The sequence below is a fragment of the Diaphorina citri genome, unplaced genomic scaffold, assembly GCF_000475195.1.
Source record: "Diaphorina citri unplaced genomic scaffold, Diaci psyllid genome assembly version 1.1 scaffold317, whole genome shotgun sequence".
NCBI lineage: Eukaryota > Metazoa > Arthropoda > Insecta > Hemiptera > Psyllidae > Diaphorina > Diaphorina citri.
Genome location: NW_007377752.1, coordinates 129,366 through 148,762, shown reverse-complemented (window position 1 = coordinate 148,762; position 19,397 = coordinate 129,366). Strand labels below are relative to the sequence as shown.

At 38.7% G+C, this 19,397-nt stretch overlaps 2 protein-coding genes across 6 annotated transcripts; both read left to right on the top strand.

The window, feature by feature from the left end:
* Window positions 1-918: 918 nt before the first annotated feature.
* On the top strand, window positions 919-6,701 carry LOC103507489. The gene is made up of 3 exons (XM_026822329.1): window positions 919-1,120; window positions 5,309-5,632; window positions 6,409-6,701. Exons 1-3 carry the CDS (start codon window positions 919-921, stop codon window positions 6,699-6,701), a joined length of 819 nt encoding a protein of 272 aa, XP_026678130.1.
* Window positions 6,702-8,678: 1,977 nt separating this feature from the next.
* Window positions 8,679-17,259, top strand: LOC103507486. Of its 5 annotated transcripts, none has more exons than XM_026822333.1 (12): window positions 8,679-8,827; window positions 9,380-9,556; window positions 9,921-9,969; window positions 10,389-10,602; window positions 11,014-11,432; window positions 11,706-11,895; window positions 12,263-12,473; window positions 12,595-12,662; window positions 13,889-14,168; window positions 15,475-16,118; window positions 16,199-16,558; window positions 16,811-17,259. In XM_026822333.1, exons 2-12 carry the CDS (start codon window positions 9,403-9,405, stop codon window positions 17,255-17,257), a joined length of 3,036 nt encoding a protein of 1,011 aa, XP_026678134.1. In that variant the 5' UTR covers window positions 8,679-8,827; window positions 9,380-9,402; the 3' UTR covers window positions 17,258-17,259. The 5 variants fall into 5 exon arrangements, with proteins under 5 accessions (XP_026678134.1, XP_026678132.1, XP_017298838.2 ...); XM_026822331.1 differs by lacking the exon at window positions 9,921-9,969 and adding an exon at window positions 9,833-9,880 and having other exon boundaries at window positions 9,380-9,557; XM_026822334.1 differs by lacking the exons at window positions 8,679-8,827; window positions 9,921-9,969 and adding exons at window positions 8,950-8,967; window positions 9,833-9,880 and having other exon boundaries at window positions 9,380-9,557.
* Window positions 17,260-19,397: the final 2,138 nt, after the last annotated feature.

Genomic DNA, 19,397 nt, shown 5'->3' with positions numbered 1-19,397 from the left:
ACTTAAGCGTAATAGTGTCGACTGAGGAAATAGCTCTACCTTAAGAAAAAAAAAGGTCATGAGATATTGGGATCTTGGTTCTTGGAGAAAGTTCACAGGAAAGGTGCCACAAAAAACTAGGTACCTCGATTTAAAAGTTCGTCACTTTATAAAAAAAAAAAAAAACAACTAAACACCAGTTTGGTAACTTTTAGGATGGCGTTTTTTTGTGGGTAGGGACGGTACCTACTTGAGTAAAAAATGTTTACCATCAGGAAAGAAGATACTTTACCTATCCACCCATGCAATCTTTGGATGAAATAGTAGGTACCTAAGTTAAGTACCAAAAAATGTTTACCAGGAAAGAAGATACCTTACCTATCCACCCATGCAATCTTTGGATGAAATAGTAGGTACCTAAGTTAAGTACCTAATACATCTACCTACCCCTAACAGTGGTCTGATGAATACCAATTTAGTACAAAAAAGGAAAAAGTATCTAGTATCTTATCTACGTTATGTACCTACGCACCTAGATACCAACCTACACCGGCAAGTTACTAAGCGTACACGTAAAGGCCTAAGTAGGGATAAGGTGCAAAAATTTTAATATAGGTAGGGGTACCTACCTACTTAATTTTACTTATTCAGCACCTACTTTGATTTGGGAAAGTGAATGAAAAATGTGCGTGCTTTTCACACACTACCTACAGAGGAGAATTAAACACGCCTGTTTTATTGATTTTCCTACGAAAATAATTATATTTCGCTTTTATAAACAAACAAAAAAATACCTACGCAATTTATTTTTCCACGGAGAGAAGAGCTCAGAAAATGGCAAGTTTTATTGGAGATTTGAAGTTTTTATTTTATCTAACGTAACTCTTAAGAAAAGTATTTTGACTGACGGAGCGGAGACGGAGGTTGAATCTATTCATCATGGATAACAAAAACTTTTCTATGGACAGCGAGCTTGGGGATAAAGCGACCATCCCAGTGATGAATAATAATAACAATGTGAAACCCATGGAAGATAAACCCAAGGACATGAAAATTAACATGGATGAGACTGGAAACCTCAGCAGAATGAGTTCGGTACAGGAATCTAGAACCTATAACTTCGGAAACAATGATTTTATCTGTAAGTATCGGTAATTCGGTATAATATACACAACTAGCTGAATTCCGCTAGTTCATCCCGAGGCATGGCCAAACTTGTAGCAAAGGGATAGCCGAACTTGTAGAAAATAAAAAATATGGTCACGCTGCGCGCTCCCTATTAGCTGCATAGTTATCAAAACTAAAAACATAAACGAAACTCGTTGATAATTTCGTATTAGGGTACTAGTAAGAGCAAGATGAGATCATTCCCAAGTCAAGGCCGTGTGGTTTGCCATATAAAGGCATCATATGATTACGAGAAATATTATAGACTGACACAAATATTATAAAGCTCAGACTATTTACAACATTAAGCTGTGTGCACACATAGTAGACGGCCGTCGATTGATGTCGACTAAAACCGTCCACACTGCCTCGAATAGATTCACCTCGTCGATCGACGGTCGTGGACTATGTGTGGACTGTGGACACAGCTTTCCAACTCGATCGAATCAACACAACATGATTGCTATGATGCTATGGTATGGAAAACAATCATTATTAATAGGATATTCGATCCAGGGAAAAATAAAACGAGGGTTCGATTCCCGTCTCATCAAGTGAATAAGAGAAGAGGCTCCTTGACTTGGGGGTATATCATGTACCTACAGCCAGCCTTCAGACGTCATTTTCCCTCAGTAAGTAGATTCACACGGTGGGTATCTTTATTATTATAGTGCTTACTTACTGCCCGAAAGTCCTCATTTATACTGCCCGAATTTAGGAGAACACATTGAAGTTTGAAAATAAACTGAATGCTCCCACTCCCAGTGCTGCGTGCTTCACAAGGTAGGTATATGCGCCAGAGAATGTAAACAAAACAACGTTCTAAACTTCGGGGTGCGTTCAGATTTAAGTTTTGCCAGCCTAGCTTAATTGGTGGCGTGTCTGCCTTGTAAGCGCTAGGCCGCGTGTTCGATTCCCGCCCGGGGCGGATTTTATCCTGATGAAATGTTCGTTCTCGGAACGGCTGGCTTTTTCCTCTCCTGTCTTCCATCTCTCTTCGATTTCGGGACGATAAGACCTCAGCAGTTATACAGGTCCCTCTGTCAAACCTCTTGAAAAAAAAGAAAAAAAAAAAAAATCAGTGTAGGTACCCAGTGAGCAGTGAGTGGCGATAGCTCGTTCAAAAGGTATTCCAGTTTCCAAAGGATCACTGAGGTTAAACAACGCGTGGTTTGTCTACGAATATGTGACTATCTGAGCTCTCTGGGCAATGGACTTTTTTTTTTCTCCAAAATAGATGCTCCAAATTTTCGGAGTCTGGCCTACATAGTACAGGAGAAAAATAAAGGGGGGGGGGGTGGCCGAGTCCCCACGACCCCAATTTTTCGGAGTCTGACGTACTTACTTACATTAAGCGAGAAAAATGAAGCTCGAGGGGGGGCTCCGGGCTCCCTCGGCCCCCTATGTATAGGTAGGTATATTGTAGGTAGGTAGGTAGGTACCATTTTAATGCAACGAGCATAAAAAATCTCTGAGGCAACTGAGCATAAATTTTACTTTCTGATAATGCATGACCGAGCTGACAACACTGTATCTTATCGCGAAGAAAAAAAATGTAAACAAACCGGAATTTTTTTTCGTGTCTTTCTTCTTTGTGATTTGTGAACTGAAAATGAAAAGAGAGAGATTTGTTGTCTGAAATTGAAGTGTTTTTTGTCTGTTCAGCAGTTCTTTTGTCTCCAAGTCTGAACAGTCCTACCCACTCTTAACGTAAGTGTTGATAGCTTGTCTAGAATACGGCCAGATTCCCTGACTACAGGCCTGATTCTCCAGAGTTGCATTCTCTTATCACATCCATTGTTCATTTGTTTTGCTTTGCTTATCAGAAAATTGAGACAAAATATTGATAGGTACTGTTACTGTTTGGTGAAATACTGCCTTAGTACTGTGGACAAAGAATCTGAGGATTTCCTACGTTGGTAAAGAGTCGCACTTAAGGGAGAAGGTACCTGTGTGTAAATGGAAAGATTTTGAAGCTGATGCAACAAGCTGCATAAAATTCCTCACTGTTCTAGAAACATTGTTGTTGTGCACTAGATAGTAATTCTTATGTGTGTATCTGTTAGGCTCAATCCCCAAATTCGCTCAATGAGCGTGTAAATGGAAAGATTTTGAAGCTGATGCAACAAGCTGCATAAAATTCCTCACTGTTCTAGAAACATTGTTGTTGTGCACTAGATAGGTAATTCTTATGTGTGTATCTGTTAGGCTCAATCCCCAAATTCGCTCAATGAGCAAAAAAATAGCTCACTCTGTGGAGTAAACTTGAGCTGGACCCAAAAGAGGGAAATGTACTTTGATGATAATACTAATATGTATGGTCTAGTACTCATGTACTTTGATGTGGAGTAAACTTGAGCTGGACCCAAAAGAGGGAAATGTACTTTGATGATAATACTAATATGTATGGTCTAGTACTTATGTACTTTGATATTTTGAAAATTTGGACCGATTGCAATACTTTCTCATTACCTTGTATAGGTTCCCTATACGTAAGGGTAATAGAAAGTAAAAAAGCATAGAATGGAGGAGTTGCAATTGGGAAAATATTATTCACACAAGGTCGATTCCTACGTAAAAAGTTGTGAAAAATCCAAATCTGAGGTCAAAACTCCGAAAAAGTAACTTTAAAATTAAAAGGTCGAAAATTCAATTTTTAATTGCCGTTCTAATGAAAAAGTTACCGGTTATCGGGCATTTTATAAGGAAGTGCTAAATCTCACTTGTTGAATGATTTTGAGTAAGTGTAAGAACAGAGTGAAGTAGAGAGCAGAGAGCACGGAGCATTCAATCAGAGAGCATAGAGAGCGAACAGAGAGGAAAAAAATCTGGTGTGAACATCACACGACTTTCTATTACATTAAACTTCTCGACTGTAAGTCGGACAGTTCTAAAAGTTTCACCATTCAATTCGGCGTGAAAAATCCCATGGAATCAACTATTCACATGCTTACTTGTTAATGGTTCACAAATAAAAGGGAAATTTGTTGACACCGGGGAGTATCGAACCCGCAACTTCTCAACCGTAAGTCAGACAGTACTAAAAGTAGCACCATTCGATTCGGCGTGAAAAATCACATTGATTAGAATATTCACATCCGAATGACCAAATGTTTTCGATGTCTCTTACCGTTTATACGAAATAAGGGTTAAGCAAAAATGACTTTGGTTAATATCAGGATGGGTGACAATCCGATTTTTACCAAATTGTTACAGTCGCGTCCTTAGACCATACCGGGATAGCATACCAAATTTCATCGCATTACGACAAACCGTTCTTGAGATATTTTATTCACAACCTTTTCAACATTTTCCACGAAATAAGGGTTAAGTAACAATTACTTTGGTTGATATATGGATGGGTGACTATCCGATTTTCACCAAATTGTTACAGTCGCGTCCTTGGACCATACCAGGATAGCATACCAAATTTCATCGCTTTACGACAAACCCTTCTTGAGATATTTTGTTCACAACCTTTTCAAATTTTTCCACGAAATGAGGGTTAAGCAACAATTACTTTGGTTAAAATATTCACATCCGAATGACCAAAAATGTTTTCGATGTCTCTTACCGTTTATACAAAATAAGGGTTAAGCAACAATGACTTTGGTTAATATCAGGATGGGTGACAATCCGATTTTTACCAAATTGTTACAGTCGCGTCCTTGCACCATACCGGGATAGCATACCAAATTTCATCGCTCTACAACAAACCGTTCTTGAGATATTTTGTTCACAACATTCTACTTTTTCCCATTTAAACCTGTAGTAACAAACGTACGTACATACGTACGTACGTACGTAACGTACAGACCATGGGCTAAAAACCACTTTTTTGGAATCTATTCAATCGGAATACTAAATCAGCTCTCTTTTCCACACTTTTTTTTATTAAAGTTTCGAAGCATCACTTTGATAGGTCAGTGAAACAATGGCTTTTGTTGTGAAGGCTCGCGAACGTTAAGAGTTCGAAGCGCCACCCGGCCTGTAATCACACTAACCTTTCTTAACGAAATGGAGTATCAAGTTTTTTCGACATCTCTGTACACTAGTTTTATTGACGGGATTTATGACATGTACCAATATTTGGAATGGTGAAAACCCCATTTTCCTAGCTCATCTAGAAGTGGGTTAGAATTAGTATGAGTGACTCAGTCAGTGAGTTACACAAAGGCCTGTATTAAGTTTAGATTTTTCTTTCAGGTATGTAAACCAATATGGTTACAGCTACGAGTTCCCATCTCCACCTATGAACTCCTCTACCATGAGCTCAAGTCTAGTCGCAATGCTAAGAAAACCGCCTACCTGGATGCTCTGATCAAAATCAAGCTACTCAAGCCTGAGCTGTTCGAGAAAGATGTCGATCCGAATTTCCTCAATGATTTGAAAGAGGAAAGTCGAAAGAATATGGCGCACTATGCGTCAAGAAAACCGACAAGTACTCGAAACTGGAACAATAGTAGACCCGCTGATGGTGCTAATGGTAAGTCATCAATATTTGGGTTTCGTTGGGAGGACATTCCTCATTCATTCTTCATAATATATAAATGAGAAAATTGTATTTATGTTTGTGGCTATCTGCCGACAAGAAAACTTTTTTTTTTTTGTTTTTTTTAGCTAAAGCCAAATGTCAGTAAAAAGCAATCACCCTATCTAGCGCTGATTGAGAGGCTGACTAACTTTTGTGGATATCATAACATTACTAACGCTGTACAGTTCTATTCTAATGGTAATGGAGGAGTTGCAATTGGGAAAATATTATTCACACAAGGTCGATTCCTACGTAAAAAGTTGTGAAAAATCCAAATCTGAGGTCAAAACTCCGAAAAAGTAACTTTAAAATTAAAAGGTCGAAAATTCAATTTTTAATTGCCGTTCTAATGAAAAAGTTACAAGAGTTGTGACGTCAGATTTCACGTCAAAATGCGCAAAAACGCTTGCGCACAAACAAACGAATCGGGAGTCATGAATTATGACGTCATCGCATACGGGAGCGTATGCCGTTACGTCAAATTTCACGATTTACCGGTATTTTTTAAACCGATTTATCTCGGTATCTAGAAGTCGTAGAAGAAAAAGGAAAATTCCGTTGGTCCTCATTTTTCCTGCTCTATGACTTTGACACATCACCCAAGTAAGCGCAACTGATCTATTAAAAGCATAGAGCTCTCTGGACAATGCTCTCCGCTGCACTCTATTCTCACAATGAGTAACACACCTTAATATTTGAATTGTGTTCTTGGTTCTTGTGTTTTTCAGATCGCGGCTATGGAAGACCTCCAAGATACAATAATCAATGGAATCAGAATGAAGGAAGCTGGAGAAGTCCAAACACACGTAATACTGAACATAACAGCTCAGATTCACGTAATCCAGGAAATAACAGAGGGGGAGGAAATAATAGAGGGGGTTCGAGACAAATGACGCGAGAGAATAGAGGAAAAGATTTCAGCAACTTTTCGCAATCTCTCGTTTCCATCTTTCCATGTAGAATTCATCATCGCCAAGATATATGGATGTGGGTTAAACAAGCAATGAATTTCTTTAAATGAAACAATAAAGTCTACCTACATACTGTACAAGTATGATTATCATCAGAGAACATTGTTGTATCCTGACCTCAGACAATGTTGCAAGTAGTCGTAGCTTTAGCATGTAATAATTTGCTGCATTGATAATTATTTTATCGCAAAAAAGAAACAACTGTTCACCGAGATTCCTAGAAGCTCTACTTAGTAATCAGATTGTGTTGCCCGCGATCTGGGCCGGGCACAGGGGGTTCATCCAGGTTCCATTTGCCCCGGACCCATAACCATGATGAAAACCAAGGATACTATCTCAAAGATGCTTGCGCTCAGGTGTCCTTCAACAGTATTTTTGTGAAAGTATGCTCCCCGGGGGGCTAAAACCAGCAGTATTTCTCCAAGAAGGAAAATAAAATACAAATACCTACCTCCTATGCCGGCCACTGACGTCAGACGATCTCACCTTGAGTGACCAGCACTAGTATTCTTGTTTGTAAAAAATTGTCACGAGGAGAGCCTCACATTGTTCGAGTTAGCCCCGGGGTCCTGTTATGCTGTGGACGGCCCTGGGCGAGATTACCATTATGCAACCAGGGATATTGTACGGGAGACCCGTTATGTGCCGGTCCTCGATATACTTTCATCTTTTCATTCAAATCTTTCTCTCATCTCTCTCAGCGTTCGTATTATGCTGGCTTACTTTATTTATGAGCAATTTATCATTTCTTTGCCTCATATTTTTTTCTGTTTCCTTTCTAATTATTACTTTTTCTAATTTGTTTCTTGTTTGCTCCACTTCTCTTGGATATATCTGATTTAAAAGTCGGATTGTCGGAGTTCTAGATATCCGGGGTCGCGGTCGTGTCACAGGGAAAAGTTGACATCCTTGTGCAGCTTTCAAAAATGAGGACTATATAGGTAAAAAGTTTGAAACATCTGTCCTACCGAGTTTGAAGCTAATACAAGTATGAAATATGTACATGTACAAGTATTTTATTTTACGTGGCAAAAATAATTGATGAACAGTGAACACATTTCGAATTTTATCTAGCAAGGTACCGTCTGGGGCCAAATGCCAATTCCCGACAGTTGAATATTGAATTAGATCACCTTAGTTACCTAGCATCCTAGCAAAAACATTAATAAAACATTCCTCAAATCTCAAACACATTCTAATGTAGAAGACAGTAACACCATACCTTTGTATTAGTTTGAGGATTTTTTTGATATTCCACTTTTTTACGTGGCAGGGTAGAAAAGATTTTGCAAGCTAAACATTCATGTCTCGAGATTATAAGTTTTGCCAGCCTAGCTTAATTGGTGGCGTGTCTGCCTTGTAAGCGCTAGGCCGCGTGTTCGATTCCCGCCCGGGGCGGATTTTATCCTGATGAAATGTTCGTTCTCGGAACGGCTGGCTTTTTCCTCTCCTGTCTTCCATCTCTCTTCGATTTCGGGACGATAAGACCTCAGCAGTTATACAGGTCCCTCTGTCAAACCTCTTGAAAAAAAAGAAAAAAAAAAAAAATCAGTGTAGGTACCCAGTGAGCAGTGAGTGGCGATAGCTCGTTCAAAAGGTATTCCAGTTTCCAAAGGATCACTGAGGTTAAACAACGCGTGGTTTGTCTACGAATATGTGACTATCTGAGCTCTCTGGGCAATGGACTTTTTTTTTTCTCCAAAATAGATGCTCCAAATTTTCGGAGTCTGGCCTACATAGTACAGGAGAAAAATAAAGGGGGGGGGGGTGGCCGAGTCCCCACGACCCCAATTTTTCGGAGTCTGACGTACTTACTTACATTAAGCGAGAAAAATGAAGCTCGAGGGGGGGCTCCGGGCTCCCTCGGCCCCCTATGTATAGGTAGGTATATTGTAGGTAGGTAGGTACCATTTTAATGCAACGAGCATAAAAAATCTCTGAGGCAACTGAGCATAAATTTTACTTTCTGATAATGCATGACCGAGCTGACAACACTGTATCTTATCGCAAAGAAAAAAAATGTAAACAAACCGGAATTTTTTTTCGTGTCTTTCTTCTTTGTGATTTGTGAACTGAAAATGAAAAGAGAGAGATTTGTTGTCTGAAATTGAAGTGTTTTTTGTCTGTTCAGCAGTTCTTTTGTCTCCAAGTCTGAACAGTCCTACCCACTCTTAACGTAAGTGTTGATAGCTTGTCTAGAATACGGCCAGATTCCCTGACTACAGGCCTGATTCTCCAGAGTTGCATTCTCTTATCACATCCATTGTTCATTTGTTTTGCTTTGCTTATCAGAAAATTGAGACAAAATATTGATAGGTACTGTTACTGTTTGGTGAAATACTGCCTTAGTACTGTGGACAAAGAATCTGAGGATTTCCTACATTGGTAAAGAGTCGCACTTAAGGGAGAAGGTACCTGTGTGTAAATGGAAAGATTTTGAAGCTGATGCAACAAGCTGCATAAAATTCCTCACTGTTCTAGAAACATTGTTGTTGTGCACTAGATAGGTAATTCTTATGTGTGTATCTGTTAGGCTCAATCCCCAAATTCGCTCAATGAGCAAAAAAATAGCTCACTCTGTGGAGTAAACTTGAGCTGGACCCAAAAGAGGGAAATGTACTTTGATGATAATACTAATATGTATGGTCTAGTACTTATGTACTTTGATGATAATTTGTATGTTTTATGGTCTAGTACTATAGTCAATATTGTGCTTTGTGTCTTTCAGAGGAGCTCATAAACCTAGACAAAATGGCAAAGGAGAAAAAGGTGGATGACTTTGCTCTTTACGAAGCACTCTGTAGTTTTGAATCACCATGCAATTGGTCTTTCCCTGAAATTATCTTCGGTGATAAAATTGCAGTTTGTAAATCACAACAGTTGGAAGAAAAAATCAGATTTCTTGAAGCCAAAGAAACAAACGAATCGGGAGTCATGAATTATGACGTCATCGCATACGGGAGCGTATGCCGTTACGTCAAATTTCACGATTTACCGGTATTTTTTAAACCGATTTATCTCGGTATCTAGAAGTCGTAGAAGAAAAAGGAAAATTCCGTTGGTCCTCAGTTTTCCTGCTCTATGACTTTGAAACATCACCCATTTATCTCGGTATCTAGAAGTCGTAGAAGAAAAAGGAAAATTCCGTTGGTCCTCATTTTTCCTGCTCTATGACTTTGACAGCCAAAGAAAAAGAAAACCCAAAAGAAGGAGCATTCAAGTGGAGGATGTAAGTTACTGTTTTCTTTGATGATTCATTGTATTGGACAAAGCCAAAGAAAAAGAAAACCCAAAAGAAGGAGCATTCAAGTGGAGGATGTAAGTTACTGTTTTCTTTGATGATTCATTGTATTGGACATTATTGGCTGGGGCCAGAGACTAGAGATTTGATTTCACATTTTTAGTTAATCAGATTTAATCATGATAATATATGTTAATATATTTTTATGTTTTTATAGAAGGACCTAGGTAGACAGACAAATTACATTTTTAGTTAATCAGATTTAATCATGATAATATATGTTAATATATTTTTATGTTTTTATAGAAGGACCTAGGTAGACAGACAAATGAAGATAAAATTGTGGTCCTATAAGTGATCAATGTACATATATTTGATTAGAATTTGAACAGAATGCAGAATCTGAACTGCAGTTCAATTTGGGTCATTTCTGCAGGATTGTGACTACTAGGTGTATTTACATGTGTCTGCATTTTAATTTGCTCCTTGTTTTTAGGTATGTTAACAGTGCAGCCCTGAGTTTTTATAGTTTTAAAAGAGAAAATATGAAACAGGCTTGGGAAGCAATAGAAAAGTCTCAGGCAACACTTGATGATAAAAACATCAAGGACAGTTTCTTTGAGTCTATCAAGTCCTCTCTCTACCACGTTTTATTAGCCATGAAAGGGAGATTTTATTTTGAAGAGGAGGACTATGTTAATGCTCAAAAGGTAAGTGACACTCTCAGCTAAATGTGTCATACTCTCAGCAAAATAGTGGGTACTAATTTACTAATATGTAGTGCTCATTTATAATTTTCAAATAGGACTAAGAGAATCCCTTTACCCCAGTACATAGTTGATTAGTTGACTGCTACTATTATTGTAGTCCATTTCTCAAATATATATTTAGGACAGAGTTCAATAACTTGGGTTGAATTGAACTTACATCTTCCTTTTTACCAGGGTAGCTTTTTAACCACCTCACCACTGAGATTAAATATTTTTTTTTTAGTTATTTATTTACACGCTAAGCAGCAAGGCCATGTGTGATTAAATAAATTAAAAAAAAAAAAATGTATAGGGAAGGGGGAGGAATATAGTAGGTTTTTACCCTTTTCCCTTATTTTATTATTTTTTCAGCTAGCAGACAAAATCAAAACACAAAAGTCTATGAACAACATTGAAAAGGCTGGTTTACTTGGGATAAAGGCATCAATATTTAATGAATTTGGAACTGAATGTTCCAATGCAATATTGGATGATATCCGACAAGCTGTGGAACTCAATCCCGATGAAGCTGAATGGACTTTCATGTTGGGAAAGACATTGCGTCGGGTACGGAAAATGGAAGCCTTCTTTGATATTCCTCAGCAAGAAGAATTGCTCTGTTTTGAAAAAGCCTACAACAAGAAGAAGTGTTCAGGATTCAGTCTATTTTGTGCATTATCGTACAAGGAGTTTGCTTGGAAGTTGTTTCAAAAATTCAATAAAACTCCCAACATGGAAAAGCTGGAGCCTAAGATCAAAGGCTTGAATGAAAAAGCACATGACTTGTTTATGTAAGTTAAATACTACTTATACTCACTCTTGTTTGAAAACTATTACCATTGGCTTGAATGAAAAAGCACATGACTTGTTTATGTAAGTTAAATACTACTTATACTCACTCTTGTTTGAAAACTATTACCATTACATGAACATGAGTAGGTACTATGCCTATAGCTACCTTAAAGTATGGAAAAATGGACTTCTGTTCATCCTCAACAGTCTAAATTAATCACTCCTATACTCCTCTATATTGATGTTTTGCCTCCTTTCCCATTTCTATACAGGGAGGCGCTAAGCTACGGGGATTTGACAGCCCAAGCACTTGCCAAGGTTTCAAGAGGCCTGTCTGATCTACCATATCCTTTCAAACAGGTTGGGAAAGCCAAAGAGTTGGCATTGAAGGCAGTTGAAATGAATCCAACCAATCCTATGACGCTACATACCTTGGCCATGTTCTATGAGAGACACGAATTGGTAACTTTTTTTTTTCATTATTATTTTTTTAATTCGGTCCCATACCTTGGCCATGTTCTATGAGAGACACGAATTGTTTTTTTTTTTTTTTCATTATTATTTTTTTAATTCGGTCCTTCCCTTTTTTTTTTCAAAAGGTTTGATAGAGGAAACTGTAACTGCTAAAGTCTTATCGTCCCGACAGCGAAGAGGAAAGAGAGGACAGGAGAAAACCAGCCGTTCCGAGACCGAGTCTTATCTGTGTAGGATAAAATCCGCCCCGGGCGCGGCGGGAATCAAACCCGCGACCTAGCACTTACAAGGCAGACGCCTTACCCTCCAGACTAACTATTCTGTCTCTTTAGTCTTTGACTTTTCTTTTTAACAGGACTATGAAAAAGCCCTCGAGTTTAATGAAAAGGCTTTAGAACATGGCTCCTATGGGTCTGGTATGGATATCATCAAGATCAACTTGAAAATAAATCCTGACTATGATCCACTGCCTATTCTCACGGAACTGAAGGAGAAGTATCTAGGAGACGCACATCAATATGAGACAGCCCTGCAAGAAGGATTTTACTATTTGATCGCGAAGCAAGATTTGGATCAAGCTCTAGATATTCTGATGAACATAATCAATAAATGTCCAGACCTCCATGGGTTAAATGTAAGCTTAAAGCGGCACGCTTACTTGTACGTTCCGTCTAATCGCGAAGCAAGATTTGGATCAAGCTCTAGATATTCTGATGAACATAATCAATAAATGTCCAGACCTCCATGGGTTAAATGTAAGCTTGAAGCGGCACGCTTACTTGTACGTTCCGTCTCCACCAATTTAGTACAAAAAAGGAAAAAGTATCTAGTATCTTATCTACGTTATGTACCTACGCACCTAGATACCAACCTACACCGGCAAGTTACTAAGCGTACACGTAAAGGCCTAAGTAGGGATAAGGTGCAAAAATATTAATATAGGTAGGGGTACCTACCTACTTAATTTTACTTATTCAATAAAGCCGTTGTAGGTAGTGGTCTGAGCTTCCATCCAGCTTAACTCCATACACAAAAAGCCCACTCTGAGGCTTAGGTGTTGGGGCAATTGCCCCAAGAGATGGGTTGAGCTTATACGAATCTACGAAGCCATTGTAGGACCCTGGGTATTTTCCAGTTGTTCCCTAAAGCCGTTGTAGGTAGTGGTCTGAGCTTCCATCCAGCTTAACTCCATACACAAAAAGCCCACTCTGAGGCTTAGGTGTTGGGGCAACAGCCCCAAGGGATGGGTTAAGCTTATACGAATCTACGAAGCCATTGTAGGACCCTGGGTATTTTCCAGTTGTTCTTCTTGACTTATTTACATTGGTTGTGGAATTTCAGGACTTGGGATTAGGAGTGTGGTGAGTTTTTGTAAGGCTGAGGCTCGTACTTCAAACAGAAGAATTTCAGGACTTGGGATTAGGAGTGTGGTGAGTTTTTGTAAGGCTGAGGCTCGTACTTCAAACAGAAGTACCTATTCAATCGGAATACTAAATCAGCTCTCTTTTCCACACTTTTTTTTATTAAAGTTTCGAAGCATCACTTTGATAGGTCAGTGAAACAATGGCTTTTGTTGTGAAGGCTCGCGAACGTTAAGAGTTCGAAGCGCCACCCGGCCTGTAATAACACTAACCTTTCTTAACGAAATGGAGTATCAAGTTTTTTCGACATCTCTGTACACTAGTTTTATTGACGGGATTTATGACATGTACCAATATTTGGAATGGTGAAAACCCCATTTTCCTAGCTCATCTAGAAGTGGGTTAGAATTAGTATGAGTGACTCAGTCAGTCTGGAGTATCAAGTTTTTTCGACATCTCTGTACACTAGTTTTATTGACGGGATTTATGACATGTACCAATATTTGGAATGGTGAAAACCGCATTTTCCTAGCTCATCTAGAAGTGGGTTAGAATTAGTATGAGTGACTCAGTCAGTGAGTTACACAAAGGCCTGTATTAAGTTTAGATTTTTCTTTCAGGTATGTAAACCAATATGGTTACAGCTACGAGTTCCCATCTCCACCTATGAACTCCTCTACCATGAGCTCAAGTCTAGTCGCAATGCTAAGAAAACCGCCTACCTGGATGCTCTGATCAAAATCAAGCTACTCAAGCCTGAGCTGTTCGAGAAAGATGTCGATCCGAATTTCCTCAATGATTTGAAAGAGGAAAGTCGAAAGAATATGGCGCACTATGCGTCAAGAAAACCGACAAGTACTCGAAACTGGAACAATAGTAGACCCGCTGATGGTGCTAATGGTAAGTCATCAATATTTGGGTTTCGTTGGGAGGACATTCCTCATTCATTCTTCATAATATATAAATGAGAAAATTGTATTTATGTTTGTGGCTATCTGCCGACAAGAAAACTCTGTTCAACTTCTAAATATATAGATGTAGATCTGTCCTAGGACAGGTTTCAACACGACGTTCTCCACTTTTCTCGATCTTGGGCGTCCTCCTTCATTTGTTCATAAATGAGAAAATTGTATTTATGTTTGTGGCTATTTGCCGACAAGAAAATTCTGTTCAACTTCTAGAGCCGAAACGGTAATAGATAGCGAAAATTTCATTGGAACCGACCCGGTCCCTAAATTGTTCGGTCTACCCAGGAAAATTATCAGAATTCAAAAATTCCTAATCGTTCCAGAGATATCTTACATAGAATAAGAAAATTCTGTTCAACTTCTAGAGCCGAAACGGTAATAGATAGCGAAAATTTCATTGGAACCGACCCGGTCCCTAAATTGTTCGGTCAACCCAGGAAAATTATCAGAATTCAAAAATTCCTAATCGTTCCAGAGATATCTTAAATGGAATAGAATATACCCTGCCAGAATGAGACTGAATAAATGACCATTTGTTCGGGTTATGGCGATCTTAGCGAGTAATCGTTCGTTACGGTTATCGGGCATTTTATAAGGAAGTGCTAAATCTCACTTGTTGAATGATTTTGAGTAAGTGTAAGAACAGAGTGAAGTAGAGAGCACAGAGCATTCAATCAGAGAGCATAGAGAGCGAACAGAGAGGAAAAAAAGCATAGAATGGAGGAGTTGCAATTGGGAAAATATTATTAATACAAGGTCGATTTCTACGTAAAAAGTTGTGAAAAATCCAAATCTGAGGTCAAAACTCCGAAAAAGTAAATTTAAAAGGTCGAAAATTCAATTTTTAATTGCCGTTCTAATGAAAAAGTTACAAGAGTTGTGACGTCAGATTTCACGTCAAAATGCGCAAAAACGCTTGCGCACAAACAAACGAATCGGGAGTCATGAATTATGACGTCATCGCATACGGGAGCGTATGCCGTTACGTCAAATTTCACGATTTACCGGTATTTTTTAAACCGATTTATCTCGGTATCTAGAAGTCGTAGAAGAAAAAGGAAAATTCCGTTGGTCCTCATTTTTCCTGCTCTATGACTTTGACACATCACCCAAGTAAGCGCAACTGATCTATTAAAAGCATAGAGCTCTCTGGACAATGCTCTCCGCTGCACTCTATTCTCACAATGAGTAACACACCTTAATATTTGAATTGTGTTCTTGGTTCTTGTGTTTTTCAGATCGCGGCTATGGAAGACCTCCAAGATACAATAATCAATGGAATCAGAATGAAGGAAGCTGGAGAAGTCCAAACACACGTAATACTGAACATAACAGCTCAGATTCACGTAATCCAGGAAATAACAGAGGGGGAGGAAATAATAGAGGGGGTTCCAGACAAATGACGCGAGAGAATAGAGGAAAAGATTTCAGCAACTCAAGACAGAAAGGTCAACGTCCTAACGAAGATAAAGCTCGGGATTCCAGTGAAACCATTCGGTCTGCTGAGAAACATGCACCTCCCAAACCCAAAGGAAATAAGAAAACTTTGCCTGCTCGCTCTCAGTTCAAAGACGATAAAGAAAATCAAGCGTGCCGGGAGGCGCGCGAACGTCAAGAGTTCGAAGCGCCGCCCAGCCTATATATCAAAAACTCGAAGAAAGAGTCAACAAATAATACCATTGAAAATCCACCCAGTCCACAAGATAACCCGTCCATGCAGAAAGAAAGCGTTACTGAAGGAAAGAATATCTCTGAACAACAAAACGAAAAGAAACCAAAAGAGGATACAGCAGATATAAACACGTCTCTTCCCAATGAAACTGACGTTATATCAAGCACTGTGAAAAAGCAATCCAAGGCAGATGAACCAGAAGATTCTTGTCAGATATAAACACGTCTCTTCCCAATGAAACTGACGTTATATCAAGCACTGTGAAAAAGCAATCCAAGGCAGATGAACCAGAAGATTCCTATGATGAAAACGAAAACCAGTCCGACGAAGAAGAATATAGAAGGAAAATCAAATTCAATAAGGAAAAGATTTTAGAGAAAATCAGACAACAAAAAGCGAGACTAAGGAATCAATCCTTGACAGTCCAAAACGAAACCAATTCAGCTAGTATTTCTTGTAAAACTCAAAAGTATGTGGAAAAGAGAAGTATCGCTTGTGAGGTTCAAGAGAGTGTGGAAAAGAGAAAAGACTCGCTGTCACAATCACAAAGTATTGCCCAGAAAAATGATAGTAACACAGGTGAACCTAGTCACTCTCTAGATGACATCAAGTCCGACAATATTCTACAGAAAAGTGATTCCCTTCCCAAGGTTGTAGATGACGGTTCAAGAGAGTGTGGAAAAGAGAAAAGACTCGCTGTCACAATCACAAAGTATTGCCCAGGAAAATGATAGTAACACAGGTGAACCTTGGTTCAAGAGAGTGTGGAAAAGAGAAAAGACTCGCTGTCACAATCACAAAGTATTGCCCAGGAAAATGATAGTAACACAGGTGAACCTAGTCACTCTCTAGATGACATCAAGTCCGACAATATTTTACAGAAAAGTGATTCCCTTCCCAAGGTTGTAGATGAATTTTCAACACAATCATCTACCAGTATTCCAGAATGTGATAGTAAAGCTCTACCTGATTCAAAAGTTAATATTACTGAAGACATCACAAACCAACTCTCTCAACTTGACATAGAAGAGAAGAAAAGTATTCCAGAGACTACTGGGAGTAATTGTGATACCAAAATGAATAAAAAAGAATCGAGGGAAACAGAAAACGATGACTCGGCCACACTTGCAGAACAAATTAAACAACTCAGTAAAGAACAGATGGAGATACTGTTGAAGATGATGGCCAAGGAAGAAGGGGAATCAAAGAAAAAGAAAACCCGAAAAACGGCAGTCAAGAGCAACACACCTGTCGATGTGAAAGATGAAGAAGAAAGTTCAGCCCTCCCACCGAAAATGGCCATAGAAACTGCAAATAATCAAGCTATTCGGCAACCCAAAGGTCCATAAGCATAGTAACCCTTACTGACAGATTCCTCTTCCTCCGAACCAGTGTTAACATTTAGCTCTCTAAGTGGGAAACCTGGATAACTGGGGAAAAAATCGTGGCCCCTTCCTTTTTTACTAAAAAAAACCTGTTTAAATGGGAAAATCGAGCCTCTATAAGTGGAAATGACTTTTTCTAGATACTTGGTCAGGAGCCTCTGTAAGTGGGAAAGGTTGCCTTTTTCCTAGGTCTGGAGCCTTCAGCGGACCTCTGTGGGAATTTGTAGGAAAGCATAGTAACCCTTACTGACAGATTCCTCTTCCTCCGAACCAGTGTTCACATTTAGCTCTATAAGTGGGAATAGGAAAACGGCAACAAGTGGGAAACTTTTTTACTGGGAAACCTGGATAAGTGGGAAAAAATTGTCAGTCCCTTGGATTCCCACTTAGACAGGTTCGACTGTACTTTAAATACCTACGTAGCCTTTCTACATGTTTAAATGTTTTGTTTTAAAATATTTCCTAAATGGAATAAATAATCTTATTAATAAGAGAGGTTTTCTGTTTGTTTATTTGTCTGTAAGAGGTTGCCGTCTAAACGGTAAGTCGTAGAAACTTGAAATTTTGTGCACAGGTTCATATTTTTATGGCGGTGGTTATAGGCTAGGTTAGAATTTCCTAAAGCCAGCAGTTCGCGAGTTATTCAAGAAATTCGAAATTTTTGGCCGGAAAACTGAGCGATGCAAAGCTCGCGGGTATCCCGCTAGTTTATTATAAATTATTAAATACATGTTAGGTATCAACTTTATTAAAGTATTGCTTCGATTTAAGAGGGAGGGAGGAGAGAGGGAGGGGAAGAAGGAGAGAGAGGGAGAAGGAGAGAGGGAGGAGAAGGAGAGAGATAGGGAGAGGGAGAAAGAGCTCAATTTTGTACCAATATACTCAAACTTGTACCAAGAAGGAGGGAGAGAGAGAGAGAGGGGGGAGAGAGAGAGAGAGGGAAAGGAAATGTTGATGTAATTATAGATGAGTGTGAGAAAGAAATGTGGGATATTTCCCCTTTTCTCCTCGTTCTTCCCCTCTTCCTATTGCGGATCTGAAACAAATAGCGGGACATTTGTGTTCGGAGGAACAGGCTATTCCCTGCCTTTCTGTACATTACTCTCCCTCCCTTTTATATGAAGTTCAGCTTTCCCTCTTCTATTCCCTGTTCATTCCCTCATTTATCCTGTGTTCTTTATCCACCTCGTAAATATTCCACAGCCTTTACTATCAGTTAATAAAGTTGATATCGTTTAGGATTGTAGGCACTTTTATAGCACTCTGATTAAGCTAATTTTTACAGACAATACCAATGCTATTTGGTAGCTTTATGTTTCCTATGTACAACCTATGAAGGTCCTTTCTTGTATCTACGAAATACGAGTACTTTATGAAGATCTTTAACCAATCTAAAAAAGAGACGAAATAATTTTCCTTCACCACAAGAACAAAGCCGGCAGAACAACACCAGTATTTGACGAACAACATTTTTCCGCCCAAGATTTTATTTATTATTCCTTCATAAAATTCCCGAACTAATCCATTAATCCTCTCCGTAATACCGAACTTTGTTTTTTTACTGGGAACAAAAAATTCAGGGATTTTTTTTTTTTTTTTTTTTTTCAGGCTTAGGTGTAGAGGCTCCGAGTCTTAGGTGTAGGGGCAATCAGCCCGCCCTAGAGGGTGAGTTAAGCTTCTACGAATCTCCTTGATATTTCTTTCTAATGGTCATCATGAGTTTGGCCATGTCTCATCCTTTCGTTTCAATAGCTAAGGCCCCATCAGTCATCTCTTTTTTTTTTTTTTTTTTTTTTTTTTTTTTTCTCGTTGTGTTGAAGTTTTAAATATTTACCTACTTTTTAATATTTTCCATACTTTTATGAGTTACAAGAATAAATTTATATTTTAATGTCAAAACGAAAATAAACCTGTACTACGTTATTAATATAATAAAATTATAGTTTTCATTGATGTAGCCTGTAAAAAAGTCCCTGTTATCAATTATGGATTTCTAAAGATCAACGTTGTACTTGGTTGGTTTACAGGTGGTTGGTATTACAATCTTGTCAATTACATGGTTTTTCCAGCCCCACTCAGGCTGGATTAGGGCTGCATTAGGGTA